At 45.1% G+C, this 16,315-nt stretch overlaps 1 protein-coding gene across 1 annotated transcript in view; it reads right to left on the bottom strand.

The window, feature by feature from the left end:
* Positions 1 to 16,062, bottom strand: part of ZRANB1 (zinc finger RANBP2-type containing 1) — a 250,026-nt gene extending 233,964 nt beyond the window's left edge. Inside the window, exons 1-2 of the mRNA XM_086923006.1 lie at positions 15,730 to 16,062; positions 3,307 to 4,159 (exon numbers count right to left, since the gene is read on the bottom strand). Of these exons, the coding sequence (XP_086779132.1) occupies positions 3,307 to 4,120 (814 nt within the window). The 5' untranslated portion in view covers positions 4,121 to 4,159; positions 15,730 to 16,062. The remainder of the gene's footprint in view (positions 1 to 3,306; positions 4,160 to 15,729) is intronic.
* Between the last annotated feature and the right edge of the window lie 253 nt (positions 16,063 to 16,315).

The raw sequence follows: 16,315 nt of genomic DNA, 5'->3' as shown, positions 1-16,315 counted from the left end.
CATGCAGTGAAAATAGATGGAATCAAGATTGTTCCACTATTATTTGAAAAATGCTCATCTATTTGTGGAGAGATTTCTCAGAAGTTGGATTCTCATGGTATTTGGAACACAACAGAAGTCCTTTCAGAGGTGCAAATAAACAAAGTGGAAGAAGTTAAGACTGGATAAAGTAAGTGTGAAGAATGATAACTTGATTGTTACAGAATTAGAAGCATACACGCTGGATTAAAAGCAGCAGTCTACTAGCCTGTGATGGAATGTTTCTCAACGTAGAACTATGTATGTGTGCATCAAAGTTCACAGTAATGCAATATTAATGTGCATACCTCATGAATATTATACAGCACATGCAGTGTGAATAAGTGATGCAAAGTACGTTTAAAATTCATGTAAATGAATCACTCAACCTGTGTGCCCATCATATGTGCATGACGAATGCTAGCAAATGAATGTAGAGACTGAAGGCAGCTCATTGAACTGGTCCGCAACGATATGAGCACACACCACGCCAGGACTGGACTGTTAGCTGGTATCCTATATAAAATACTGAAGAAATCAGGAGGGCTACTGCAACATGTTCATGTAGATGTTATTCGACTAGGCATGTCACTTTCAATGAATGTATTGCATTGGTTTTATTTATTCTGAAGTCAGAAATGGATGCAGGTTCAGATCACAGTTAAAGGCAATATGCAAGATATAGATTGAACACAAGTAGGCAGAATATGAAGACCTGCGGAACCCTCATCTAAGCGGGTGAGAGAGCAGATCTGGGGCCATACCAGGGCTCTATCCGAAAAGCCAATCTAATGTAAAGCTTACAAACATTCCTGCATACACAAGCTGAAAAGCCCCGCCCCCCGACCGACCCAGAGGGCACAGATGACCAATTAACCGTTTTAGCACATCACCACCGCAGACGTATAAACTACTATGGTATGTGCGCGCAAACACACACCTGACACTGCTAACTCTCGGATGATTATAGCTCACCTGCAAAAAGTGCTGAATTATAGAACAGTATTTCGCAAACTTCAGAAGAACATTACAAAACATCTGCACACAGTGCCGACCTACACATCATCATAAGCGTGAACATGCCTCACAAATACACACAGCGGTGACCTGCAGATGCTTGCGGCATACTGCTGACTCGGCAATGATTCACGGCTCTATTAATAGAACTGCCCAGTGTTTGGAGAGAATGGAAAGGACAGGAAGGACTGCTTTCGTTCAACGTAAACAGCTCGTCTTGCACTTGTAAATGCGACCATGGGGCTGCAAACACATGGGATGCGTGGGGTCTTGGGCACATTCTCTCGGATGGTTGTGTTCTTCATTAGGGAGGGTGTAGAGGCGGTAAGGTCTATAGTAAGAGGAGGAAAACATGCACGGGCCGTACAAAAACAAGCGCACACTGGTACAGTCGACCTCGACCTCAAACTCGAGGGCATACTGCGCTCAGATTACGAGGAGTAGCACTGTAGGCACACGCATGAATCCCTGTCTGTCGCCTCTGTCACACATTACTAAACCAAGCAGATTAGCGCTACAGAGATCATTTACAAGCCCTGCCTACCATACAGCATAAAATACGAAGGATACTCATTGAACCCTCAGGAATCAACATCAGGACAGAGCACTTAAGGGGCGCGCGGCGTTTGTTCCCAGGCAGGTCTGCCATAAGCAGAAGTGCTAACTAACCTTTAGTGAAACAGCACATAGAAAAGCAATCAAGGAATGAGACTATCCGCCACAAAAGCAGCAGCATTAGACGTGTGCTTTTCAAGAGTCACCCTTCCTGCTCTCAAATGTCTGACTTGACACACACACGGGCGCGCGCACACACACACACACACAAAAGTATCATAATACGAGACCGGCTGACCAGGCTCAAAATCAGATTCCACGTGACGCAACACTTGGAACACTTAAAGCGAGGTCTCTCTCGGCTAGTCTACAGGGAGGCACCGAATAAACACTTGGTCATGCACAATTATTTCTAAAAGCAGATAAAAGAGGGAAGCGCCGGCAGTATCATTCACTGACGCCCTAATCGTCATACTGGTAAAAGCAGGAACAGCTAGGCTTCCTGGCAGACACTTTCAGAGCGTCTTCTAGAACTCCATAGGAATCAGTCAATAGTTTAGGATGAAGACCATTTAAAAAAACTAGCCAATAGGTTTATTTAAGCAGGTCGACTTGTAGGACATCGCCAACTAATACCACTATATGAAGCTATAGTATTAACTCGAACATTATTTAACCGGGTGAGCATCAGCTCTGATTTGGAGGCTTGCATTGTTTTTTAGGGGCAATGAGAAAGATAAAAAAAAGTTATGCACTTCCTCTCCAAGGGGAACAAAACACCCGGCACTAAAAGATAAAAAGAATTATACAGATAGGGAATATCCAACACAAGGCCATGAGGCCAATGGCACATTTTCAGGATAAAACCTGAGTGACTGAGTTTCATCTGGATTCACTAAATAAAAGTATATTTTATGTCACGAATTCGAAAGTCTGACATGAATCCAGCCCTTCTATACCCATACACTGAACACCTAAAACCACGATGAATAGGTCACAAATGAAATAATGTGCATCTTTTTTACAATATGGCTTTAGTAGGAGTTTGAGGGGCTCAAAAGACCCAAAGCAGCATGTATGTTTTACTATTTCGGTGCCAGCCTCTTCTTGCTACAAAAGCCATCCACTCTGACATGGCAAGATAATTGCGTTTTTTACTTAACACATTTATTGGTGGTGAAGAACACATGACTTCCTTATGTAGTCAAGAAACCCATAGAACTCTATAAAATGTGTCAAAGGAATGGAGTACGAAACACTGCAATCTGCGCCATCACATAGAATAGGGTCTGTGCAACAGTGAAGGAGTGATATAAGGACTTTACATTAAGTGGTTGCATTGATAAAATTTACAGTACAAGTACTCATTTGACTAATACATTCCGGTTTTTTAAAGTCTCACCAACCACGTGGTGAAGAACACATGACTTCCTTGTGTAGTCAAGAAACCCATAGAACTCTATAAAATGTGTCAAAGGAATGGAGTACGAAACACTGCAATCTGCGCCATCACATAGAATAGGGTCTGTGCAACAGTGAAGGAGTGATATAAGGACTTTACATTAAGTGGTTGCATTGATAAAATTTACAGTACAAGTACTCATTTGACTAATACATTCCGGTTTTTTAAAGTCTCACCAACCACTGGTGCTCAAGCTATATTACAAATAGGCAATATCTACGCTTTCCACCCTGGAATGAGCCAAGAGCACTTACCCATACAAGCATTCAGAAAGAGCCAGTCAGTCTTCCTCATTCGGTTCTTTATCTGTTTCAGTTTTTTGAAGTCCACCTGGAGCTCCTCTTTACCGCAAACAGCCCCCGCCAGTTCAATCCTCTGGAAATCCATTTTCATTTCAGCCTCACGCTTGGATGTGGGAGGAGAACGCCTCTGGCCATTGCCCCCACTACAGCTTCCCCTCCAACGGGCACGGTCTTGCTCATTAATAATAGAGGATGCCTCTTCACTCTCAGCCAGTTCGATGGCTTCAATGTTGTTGGGCCTCGGATGGTCGCATACCACACACGTCTTGGCCTTTACCCAGTTCTCATATGTACAAGCAGAGCACGTCCAGCGCTGGGGTCTTGTGTTCAGCTTATTCCTATCATTGTATTCCACACAAGGGTCAACTGCAAAGGGCGCGTGCCTGGAACCAGAGCCTGATGACTGGGGCGACTCAGTGGGGCTGCGGGTGCGCCGCTGGCACAGACACTGTGTACATCTGATAGCCCGTGGCCAGTTCAGATAAGTGCACATGTGGCAGGACCACTTAGTGCTGCTATCAACCCCATAGGCCTTCACACGAGGCCTTGCACTGGAGTCTGGGCATATGAGTGGACTCCCACCACCACCTTCGATGCTGCCAGCATCCCAATCCCTGCCAATATCGCTGCAGCCCCCTTTGAAGGGCTCCTCAGTAATGATGGCTGGGCTGGGCTTCTGTGCTCGACACATGGTACACTTGATTGCAGACGGCCAATTTTCAAACGTACAATACTCACAGGCCCATTTGGGTCCACTCTCTGTCATCGTGAACCCCTCGAGGTGGGAAAATTGGCAGACAGGAAGCTGAAGGTAGAAGAGACCGATGTTAGTGAAAAGAACAGTAGCACTTAAAAAAAATAAGTAACGAACTTAAAACACCTGCGTTTAGGGGGCTGTTTCAGACAGACAACTATGGAATAATCTGCCACTAACCCACACCTTATTCCACTCCCCACAAGCTTTTTCGTCAACCTGTAATTTTGATGGGCTGTAGTTTGTTGTAACTGTATTGCTTCCATTAATATCTTGCCGTTTCTTAGAACTAAGGACCCCTGGGGTACATGATCTTTAGATAGAAATAAAAATAAATAAAGAGCTGATCAGAGTTGCTACATATATCGGCAGAACAATCTGACAAATTGATACCCATTTGGTAAATTATGCTCTTCTGACAACCCCGCATTTAAGGAATGCAGAGCTTTCCCAGCAAGGCACTAGTAGCACTCAAACTGAGACCCACCTGAATTTATATCCGCCCATGGAAGCCCTCTTCAGATCCTGCTTCACTGACAACCAGGCTCAGATGTATTCACTACTAAACTAATTGACCTCAATTCAGTCGTCATAGGGGCAGATAACATTTCAATTAAAAACATTTTTTTAAAAATACTACAAAGGAACAAGAATAGCAGGTGATTTTCAGTCCAATTTAACAATTACCTTCTTCATTCAAACTTCACATTTGGACCATCCACCGTTAATTTTTGTATACTATTGCTGCAATATAATAACATAAAACTACTGAACTTTCAATAATCAAGTAATTGAATTTAATGTTAATTTTCCTTTAACGTCCAAAGGATACAGATGTTTTTGTTGGTAATCACATATGGATAATCAGTATTAACCTCACCCCAAAAAATGAAGAAAAAAATGGTGTAATAAGCAGGTACCATGGGCATCCTTACGAACAACTTCCATCATGGTTTAAAACTCATCCAGTCTCTGGAATATTGGCCTCCATTCCACCCAATCTCTATCACACAAAAAGATATCTGATCCAAACCAGCCAGACAGATGCTGAATGGTTCAACAAGTCTATAAAGGTGCAGCATTTTTAAATACAATGTAAGTGTCTCTACATTGGGTGTCTGCTTCAGGCGTCCCCACACACAAAGAAGGATTCTCACATGAGAAAGCAATGGGTCAGACAGGAAATTGCCCTAATCCACATCCTGAAATCCTTCACACTACCAGGCCTCAATTCAATCTAATGAGGCTCTCAATCCTAATCACAATTAAAGGTCCAATAAAAAAAAAGTAATTATTTTGCCCAAATGAAAACCAATTTAATAAATACGTTAAGTTTCTCACCAACCTTCTTTATTAATAAGGCCCAACAGATAGACAGGGTAAGAAATAATGAACATTCGTGTAATATCCAAAGACATTGGTTAATTTCCTTGAAATCACTGGATGATTGGGCAGATTAACAGAAAGAAAAGATCTCTTTTACAACCCCTAACCACAATAGCAAGCGGGTCAATTCTAAGCAACAGCAAATAAATCGTAGTGCAGCTCTGCAAATTGGCATCACTGCCAAGCTGGAGAAGCGCACATGGTAAATAAGACAGCGAGGTGGCTGGTTTCTGAGCAACAGGGCAAATGTGGAGCAAATAGAGCCAAGAGCTTAGACAGCCAATCATCAGTCACAATTTTAGCTACAACATGTTCAGGGGGACATAGAGTAGGACTTAGTTAAATGAGCAGCCAGGAGAGTAGTTCTGAACTGTTCAGAATATGCTTTTGAGGGTCTTTCTATTAATGTGTTTGTGTGTTAGGCACATGAACTTGAAGGTGAATTGGGAGCAATATTAGTGAATTCAGCATCTAGGAAAAGGAGTTTCTGCGTTTCCTTCCAGCTACAAGTCTAACCCCAATATTCAAGAAATAAACTAGCAATGGTATTAATGGATATTATCACCACACTTCGGTGGATACCAACACCACCAGGGTTTTAGATTTGGGCCACAATATGCCTCTTCGGTATTGTACAACTGTCCAAAACACAGCATGGAGACTTCTTATAGTAATTACTTCACTTTGTAGGCGTGGTGGTTAATTAAGCTTCCCAAACAAAATACTGAAACCCCCCACACTTGGAGTTGATGCATGGTTTTCTTCTTTAGTACCAGAACTCACTTCCAAGTGCTCAGTACTGGACTGGGCACCACTTGGCAGAGCAGAACTCAGCAGAGGAGCCCTGGTGCTGGCAGATGAAGTCTTTGATGGCCCTGACACTTCCAACAGGAGGCAGGCTCAACCCAAACCCTTGGAGAAACTTGGAAAGCAGGACATACAAAGCAAGTCTAGTCCTTTCACTCCCAGGACAGAAGCAGCAAGCCAGCAAAGTAAACAGAAAAGTGGTAGTCTCCTCTGACAACAACACAGCTCTTTTTCCTGGCAGAATGTCCTCAATCCAGAAGTAGTCGGAGTACAGGTTGTCAGAAGTCCAGTAACTATGCCCATTACAGCCTTTGAAGTAGGCAAACTTCACAGAAAAATCTTTGTCGAGCACAAGACCTTGCCCTTCAGTGCCGTGGCTCCAGACACACTACAGGGGGTGGACTTCTTTGTGTCAGGAAAAGGCATAGCCCTATTTAGGCATCAGTGTCAACTCCTACCATCACTCTAGCTCAGGAAGACCCATCAGCCTGGTGATGGCCATCAGGATATGCAGGGCACACCTCAGCTCCCGGTGTGTGATTGTCTAGAGTGAATGCACAAGAGCTCAACTGTCACCCTGACCCAGACATGTATTCAGAGACAGGCAGAGGCACAGAATGGTTAAAGTAAGAAAATACTCTAAAAGTGCCACCCAATTGGAAGATATACTTGTAAGATATTACAAGCCTGCTCCACTGCTAACCTTTGCGAAAAATATGCATTGCGGTAGTGAAAAACTAATTTAACTGTTTTTCACTAGCAGTACATGTAAAATACTAAAGTACATATCCTACCTTTTAAACACACTGCACCCTGCTCATGGGACTGCCTAGGGCCTATCAAAGGGGGGCATTAGATGTAATAATCAGGCAATCCCCATCAAACATGTGTCATGTAGCACAGCATCACAGGATGAACGCCGCAGGCTCCATGCCTGCTATAAAGTCAGCATTTCCCACAATCTGTGTTAATGGGGCAGAGAAAGAGGATAAGCCCATGCAGAGTCCCACTCGGTCCATACTTCCATAGTAGCACTCGTAACAGGGGAGCAGGAAAGACTCTGAGGTGGATGTGACTTCTTCAGAAAGGGGACACTTTGCAAAGATGGAACCGCTACTGCACGATCTAAGAAGAGCCAATGTTCTACTCCACCAAATACCAAAGTTGTGATGCCTTATAGTATTGTAGGAGATTTGGGAGGCATAAAGCACCCTCCCTCAGGTCTAAGCTTCGATCTCTTCGCATTCAAGAACATCCCGCACCCCAGACAAAATGGCCAATTTCCCTTTGCATGAATGTCATCATGCCCGCGGGAGGAGTCACCTGAAGGTTTTTAAATAGAACCAAAATCTTGCAAAGGGCAGCCATCTTTGGGTCTGCCATCGACCCAGTCAGGAATGTCCATAATTTACCCACCGACCTAAGTCTTCCTTGAGTTGCCGATGCAGTGACTTGTAATTAAGGGTTGCAGTTGTTATGACATGAAGTTGTCAATCGGACCCCTTGGTATGGCATTAAGGTTGGCGCACACACAATTGGACATTGGCCTGCAAGTAACAATTGCTGCTACGAATGCAGAGAAATGAAGGGCCTGTGATTTGTGGATATTTATATGGAACCCCACCGCTTCGCTTGGCAGATAAGATGTTTGTCTCCGCATTGCCTATGGAGATACAAACCACGCCTGATATCCACATTAAGAAGGGACATTGGTCTGTAAGAACTGCAGAGTTGTTTTTCCTTCACAGGTTTGGAGACAACCACGATGGCAGTGTCTAACATCGAAGAGGGAACTGAGTCTGGTCCAGCTATCGAGTTGAAGACACGGACCAATACTGGAGGGAGGATGGGGCAAAAAGGTTTAGTAAGTAAGTAAATAAATAAATAAATAAATAAATAAATAAATAAAAAATGAGCAGTAAAGCCATTTGGTCCAGCAGATTTCAAGGGTTGTTGGTGAGAAATGGCTGAAATTACTTACTCTATATGGATGGGTTAGTCTAGAGTATCTGCCTGGTCGGGCGTTAATCGAGGTGTGTGCCCCTGAAGGTACAATTTCGGTCCCAACGGGTCCTGGGATTGTCCGGTGTAGAGCGATCTATAAAAGTCACGAAAGGTGGATGACATGGGGGCCATCTGCTATTATCGCAGTGCTGTCTGGAGCCTGTAGGAAGTGCAACCCCGTTTGAGTGTTGCTGTGCCCTCAACATATTAGCTTAACGGCCACACCTGTCTCTCCCTACATAAAAGGATTGTCTCAGCCGTATGGCAGTGCATTCAGCTTTGTCCAAGTCAAGCCCCGCCAGTTGTGCGCGAGCTGTCTCCAGTTGTCACCATATCCTTGGGGCGCCTGAGTGTTTGTGTATGCGCTCAAATTCCAGAAACTTGATCCCTCATAGCTGCCCACCATGTTATATTCGAAAATAAAAAATATCTAATGTGTCAGTATGCATACATGTACGTGTGTTCACTACTCTATTAGCCAACCCGCCCAACTGAAAAGCAAATAGGTCTCCTGTTACACTTTGTCTTGTACTCTCTCATCTCACTGTCTTGCTCTCTCCTACATCAATCCATAATTTCTCATATCTGTTCACTTCAGATCTTTCTGCAGTTTCTTGGACATAACCTTGAAAAAAACTCAAACCTTGAACATGCACTCTCCTCTTCCGTTGTTTTCCGCGTACACAAGCGCAGCCTCATTATGCCTCCAAAACCTTCTCTACCCTTCTTTCTTTCCTTCTCATATACTGTTTCGGCTACTCAGTATGGAGTACATTCACAACTTCATGCACAAACTACAAATCGCTCTCAATCTTCCCATCTATTCTATACAGCTACCACACACACTGTCTATTCATCATGCCACATAATTCTACTACACAAATACACCACACAACACACAACTCCGCAACTGAAAAATTCCATTTCAAACCACATATTTCCACCACAAACATAGATCCACTCAAGTACAAACAAAAAGTTAAAAAACCAATATAATTTACAACGACAATAGCTCTAACTTTCACAAATGCAAGACCCATTGCTTTGCAAATGCTAGTTAAAATTGGAAGCAAACCCATTAAAACCCATTCTCCCCTTAGCCTTTCATTGAAAAGGTAGATGTGTGCTTCTCTAAAAAGTGTCACATGACAAATACTTCACACTGGTATTTTAACTCACCAGGGCGAGTACAAATGTTCCATCATGCCATCATGCATCTTACAAATTGCATGTTTTTAGCAAACATATTGTGTGTTAAAGCAGTGCGATACTGGATGCCCGTCAAACTGGAGACAAACATTAGAAAATTCACAGCTGTTAAACAACAAACTTAGCCTCGAAGCTGCAGAATTGGTTTAATACAAAGTTGCTTGCATGTAACATCAGCAACAAAACAAGGACAAGTATGCAGCGTGCTTGTGACTTGCAATCCAGACATTTTTTCAAGCATATTCATGTTTAACATAGATGTTTGTTCAGAAAATAAACACGGCAGATCGAGCAGAATCTACATCCCGCACCTTCGACCTCCCTAAAGGCATCGCTGAGTTGCCTCCTTCTGTCTCTCATGGCCCCTGAAGAGCTCCCAGTTTGCTACGAGTTAAACAAGACGGTGGTCACAACTGCGCATGAGACCCTCCTGCCAAAGGAGCAAATCATTAAAGAAATTAGTGCTTACAGGCTAAATAAGACGTACCGTGTAACAACCAAAGTAAAACGGCCAGCCCTCATGGGAAGTTACAAATGAAGACAAGGCGGTATTAAGGAGGGACTAAAAGCCTATTAAGGAATCAGAAGCCAGCATTTTCGAAGGACAATGACACAAGCAAATGGAATATATGTGCTGAGAGTGGGCGGAGATTAAAATCCCTAACTCACTATAGCATGCCTCGCAGAGCAGCGCATGCGCTGCCAGACTCGACCTAAAAATAGGAGTGTCTTCAAAATTTAAACCATGTATTTAATTTACATGCAGAAGCATTTCACCATAGAACAACAGATATCAACACATTGAGAAGCATTTATTAAAAGTGATAGTTTTCAAATAGGAACCTTCATGACTCCACCCCACCCACACAACAATGCTAATGGTGAAGCAAGAGGCAAGCCACTTGTTATGTGCACCCGAGTGGCCAACACTATAGTTTATTTTAAAAAATGACGTATAAGAAAAGTATGTTACAGCACAAATCCTGAACTCCTGTATCTCAAGGTGCTCTTGTATGTGAGAATGACGTAAAAGTAGGCAAGGTGAAATAAAATTCACCAGGTTCGCACAACTTGGTCAAGTGGGGAAGCCAGGACTGATCCCAGGTTCTCTCATTTCACATTGTGCTATTCAGCCATTAGATGGGTGTGTCCTTCCCTCTCTCGGTTTACATCACAAGTTAATGCTTAGTCTTTACTTCTTGGAGCATGAAGCAAGCGCATGGGTGGCAGACAGAAGCTACATGAGGGCTCAGCTTGCTTTGGGCTCGAGGGTCCAAGAGAATCTTGAGCAGCTCAGCCAGGCACTTTGCTCGCCCACTTTTATCATATAACGCCTATTAAGTGGTCAAAGGCATAGGAAGGATATGATTTGACTATCAACCAACAGTAAAGGACTTGTTTTAAGACTGAAACGTTCTCACTGTACCAGGTTTTAGTGAGTGGACTGATACTGGGTGTTCTCTCCACCCTGGATAAAATTAAATAATTATCGGGCTACATTCTGGCTTTCTACCCACATACATAATACCAGTGTTTGGTTGGATTAAAATTGTTCCTATCTGTGCTAAAAAAAAGGTGAAAAAAAATAGGATGTGAAAGTGATTACCTAAGAACGAACAACTTGTCATTAGGAGCAGCTGAGCTTGATAAAAACACATTTTCCGTTTCTACAGTTTGCTCCTTACACAAGAAATGTGGTGCGAGTGGTTCTGACGGTGAGACTTGGGGGCTACTCTCACCAAAAGAAATTTCACTGTGCTGTGGACCCTGCTCAGACTTTAACCCCTTCACTAAGGGGGCGGGGCGGAAGAGCGGCGGGCGTATGCTGGTGACGGACCGCTCCGTCACCAGCCGTGGTTGCGCTGTGCTCATGACGGAGCGGTTCCGTCACGACCCCGCCCAATAGAACGTTCAGCGCAGGCGCCGAATCCGCATCGCGCAGGAGTTCCGAGCGGGCCGTGACGGAACCGCTCCGTCATCAGCAAAGCGCGACCGCGGGAGGGGTTAAATACAGTGTTGACAACCACAATATTTTGGTAAAGTAAAAAAGTCCGTATTTAATGTCAAGTCTCTTACTTACAAGGCTAAAACTTGTCCATTTTCCTAGGTCAATCGTTGAAGGTTTCAGTATGGGTGTCTGTCCATCTCAGTGAATTGCACACCTTGTTGGAGGGATCTTTGTCAAAGATTTTTAGGTCTCGCGACCTATCGATGTGCGCAAGCGCATCGAGCGGAGCGAGAATTCAAGTGGCGAAAACATCGTCAAACCAAAGGGCTTTCAGCCCCGCGGTTTTCATGCAGTTCACGTGAACCACGTGATTAAACATGCACGCGCATTCAGGGCCAGCCCAGCACATCAAAGGGCTTCTCCTCCCCTAATTATTCATGGCCGGCCGCAGGCCGGCCGTACTTTCAGTTTCCCGAAACGGCTTCTCCTCACCTAATTAGGGGAGGAGAAGCCCTTTGATGTGCTTCACACCAATGCGCCTCACAGTCATTCCTAAGTCAGTACTCTGCCTCTGCCCAAGACCTGCCTTCTAACACTTTGAGCCTCGCAGGCAGGCCGTTGGCAATTGCTGCTTGTTTGTATTTGCTTCGGCTGCCATTCTTTATTTCACTTTGTCTCCGTGCGTGCATTTATTTTTACTTGCAGAGCCTTTTTCCAATACTCGAACTCATTTTTTTTTCACTTTGTCTCCGTGCGTGCATTTATTTTTACTTGCAGAGCCTTTTTCCAATACTTGAACTCGTGTGATCATTTTGGAGGTGGGAGGATCACACATTGTTTGTGGCGACGGGATGTGGGTCTCAGCAGTTCCTCGAGTACTGCTACTTGTTTTCCTTGTGTTCGTTGCCAGTAAACACAGCTGACTTACAAACCGAGAGCACCGAGGAACAGTTGGAAAACACATTTGAAAGCGTTTGTACAGCCCGTTTGGCAATCCTTCTGCAGGTCGGCTTTGATCAAGGGATTCTTGAGAGAAGGCAACAATCTTTTCTTCTTGTCCTGGGACATTAAACTCTGAGGTCAGACTCATCAGGCAAAAATGAGAAAAAGGAAATGTCAACAAGCTTACTAGCAACGCCACTCACACATGCAACGCCACTCACACATGCAACGCCACTCACACACGCAAGCCCACTCACCCACGCAACGCCACTCACCCACGCAACGCCACACACCCACGCAACGCCAGTCACTCAAAGCAACGCCACTCACCCACGCAACGCCACTCACCCACGCAACGCCACTCACCCACGCCACTCATCCACGCAACGCCACTCATCCACGCAACGCCACTCATCCACGCAACGCCACTCATCCACGCAACGCCACTCATCCACGCAACGCCACTCATCCACGCAACGCCACTCATCCACGCAACGCCACTCATCCACACACGCAACTCACACACGCAACTCACACACGCAACTCACACACGCAACTCACACACGCAACTCACACACGCAACTCACCCACGCAACTCACCCACGCAACGCCACTCACACACGCAACGCCACTCACACACGCAACGCCACTCACACACGCAATGCCACCCACGCAACGCCACTCACACACGCAACGCCACTCACCCACGCAACGCCAGTCACTCAAAGCAACGCCACTCACCCACGCAACGCCACTCACCCACGCAACGCATCCACGCAACGCCACTCATCCACGCAACGCCACTCATCCACGCAACGCCACTCATCCACGCAACGCCACTCATCCACGCAACGCCACTCATCCACGCAACGCCACTCATCCACGCAACGCCACTCATCCACGCAACGCCACTCACACACGCAACTCACACACGCAACTCACCCACGCAACTCACACACGCAACTCACCCACGCAACGCCACCCACACACGCAACGCCACTCACACACGCAACGCCACTCACACACGCAACGCCACCCACGCAACGCCACTCACACACGCAACGCCACTCACACACGCAACGCCACTCACACACGCAACGCCACTCACACACGCAACGCCACTCACACACGCAACGCCACTCACCCACGCAACGCCACTCACCCACGCAACGCCACTCACACCCACGCAGTGCCACTTTTACCCACGCAAGCCCACTCTCACACACAACGCCACACTCACCCATGCAATGCCACTCACACACGCAACGCCACTCACACACGCAACGCCACTCACACACGCAACGCCACTCACACACGCAACGCCACTCACACACGCAACGCCACTCACACACGCAACGCCACTCACACACGCAACGCCACTCACACCCACGCAGTGCCACTTTAACCCACACTGTGCAGTGCACAATAGGTCTCGCAGTAGGAAAGTTGGAGCTATTGGTTTTGTAAATGACAAAGCCCTTTATGTTTTTAAAATGAAAACAAAAATAAAAGGCATTGCTATTTGCAATTGTAATAGCTCCAACTTTCCTACTGCGAGACCTATTGGCAACGCCAGTGCTTGTTTTTTATGTTACTTGGTACCTTAACTGAGCCTATTTCCAAGTACTCCTACAGTTCACAGATAAGAAAGTAAAGGCACAGATAAGCAGATTGTGAGGCCTACGATTCAGTTTCATTCCAATTCAATAATCAAGTTACTTCATTTGTACACTTGACTCGCCCATGGTAGCAATATCAAGCACAGAAGGCTTACCTCAGGGTGCAATAGAGGAATAGAGAATATGCTACAGCCCAACAGAGTACGATGAAATCCATGACTCTTTAAGAGACGTGGGGCTTTACTTAGAGGCTGTATGGAATGCAACCTTCAAATTAATTACATTACTTCCTGTCCACACCATATACATGCTTCGCTTCCTCTATGCCCACCTTAACTCCACCCTACCCTGCTGGCATCAGTGCCGCCCTCAAGGAGAAGGTTTACAAGTACCAATGGCATACAGTAACATACTGATATTTTTATCACGCCCTTCTATCAAAAACCCTTGGCATTTACTGATTCTTTGGCATGGTCACAAAGATAAAAATAGATGCATTTTATTAAGCATTAATAGATACAAATAACTGAATATGCTACCAACACTCAGTACATAAAAAAAAATAAACCAGAATAAATGGTAAAAAAAGGAAATATAAATATTTTTACCGTAGCATGATACGGTCACAGTGGGATCTTATTTATAAAATCTTTAAAAAAATAAAAAACAAGTCACTGCTATAGCAGAAAGAAGTATATGCCAACCTTGACTACGGTTGCATAGCTCTAGGAGCTTAATTAACTAAATAACAGATTGTATCATGCATCTCTACAACTGTATAGATTTTAGCAGCTATAATGATTCTGAGATAAACATACTACCCGATGCACTATATCACCGGATTTTTCTCAGAAATAAATGTATATATATTCCATGCACTCTAACAAATCAAGCTGCTGCAGTCGAGTTTTTTTTTTTAAAGATCAACAAATAAAAGCGTTCATACCTCAAAGTTTCAAAGACATGGTCTAACCCCAAAACCTGAGCCAAGTTCATACTCGGACAACACTCCTATTTTACTGCCATGGTCGGCAGACACCTGATCATGAGTTAGAACAGACCTATAAACCGGTGCTTTGGGAGTTGGAAAGCTGAAACTCTTAAAAACTATTTGCACTAGCAAGGCACACTTCTCTTTATAACTCAAAGAAATGCGGTCCATTAATTGTCAATCGAATTACAATCTGGACGGCAGCTACAACACTCAACCAATCGACCATCTATCAAATCGCCCATCTAACACTCTCCTAAACACCCACACGTGATGAAGCATCATTCCTCGCAATTGCCTTTGGGTCAAACAAGATTCAGACATCATTAGGCCCTTCATACACGTCTAAAGCATTCAAGCTACATACTATCTACTTGGGGTGGGCAGAAAACAATATTTTCTTCAATATCCAAATAAGTCCAAAATGCTGCAGCAAAAACTACTAGAGAGCAAACATTGTGGCACTATGATTCCCTTCGTGGTGATGTTTACCTAATATAACCCCACCTTTACACAATACGATCACCCTCACTCACCCCACAAAGTCATTATAGCCCCAAAAAACTCTCTTCAAGAGCCTCCAGGGAATCTGCCCCATCCCCTCCTGACCAGGACTTGCCCGCTCCTTCCACGCATGCTTTGCACTGGGTGATCCTCTACCACCCACTCTCACAGCACTCCATAAATACTACGTATTTCCCAAGACACCGCTTACCTGCTGCCCTTGATAGCGTTGCTGTCAGCCTCTTCACATCTCTTGTCCTGTGTACGGGAGCTCCGAGCGCTCCCTGCTCTCCCCCCACTGCAGCCCCTCCGGCTCCTGGCTGTACCAGCGGTCCCCCCCAGCTTGGCCCTTCTGCTTGTCTCTCGTTGCTGTTTTCCTCCTTGTATTCCTCCCACCCCCCGCCCTCACCCCTACCCCCAGCCTCCACAGTGTCTCCTATTAGCCCCAGTTTTTTAACCCCTCACAGGTAGACCCCCAATGTATATACACTGTCCTTTCCACTCCCCCAAGTGCCTCTTCTCCCTGTTGGTCCCTCCCCTAGTTATCGGTTTTCTCTTTGTATCTATCTCTAACCTTATCCCCACCCCGTGACACACTCCGCTCTCTCTGTGCCCCCAAAACCTTCAGTGAACCCTCAATCCCCTTCTCTAACCCCCCTCTATCCCCCCCTCTCCTCCTTCAATGGCGTCCGCAGTAGACCAAAGCAAAATAAAGCAGACGGGGCTCACTTACGTCACACGTCACCCTGCCAAGGCGTGCCCTCTGATTGGGCAATAGGAAGACTCTGCGGTGGCCA

Source organism: Lissotriton vulgaris, chromosome 5, assembly GCF_964263255.1.
Source record: "Lissotriton vulgaris chromosome 5, aLisVul1.2, whole genome shotgun sequence".
Lineage (NCBI taxonomy): Eukaryota > Metazoa > Chordata > Amphibia > Caudata > Salamandridae > Lissotriton > Lissotriton vulgaris.
This window is presented reverse-complemented; position numbering and strand designations above follow the sequence as displayed.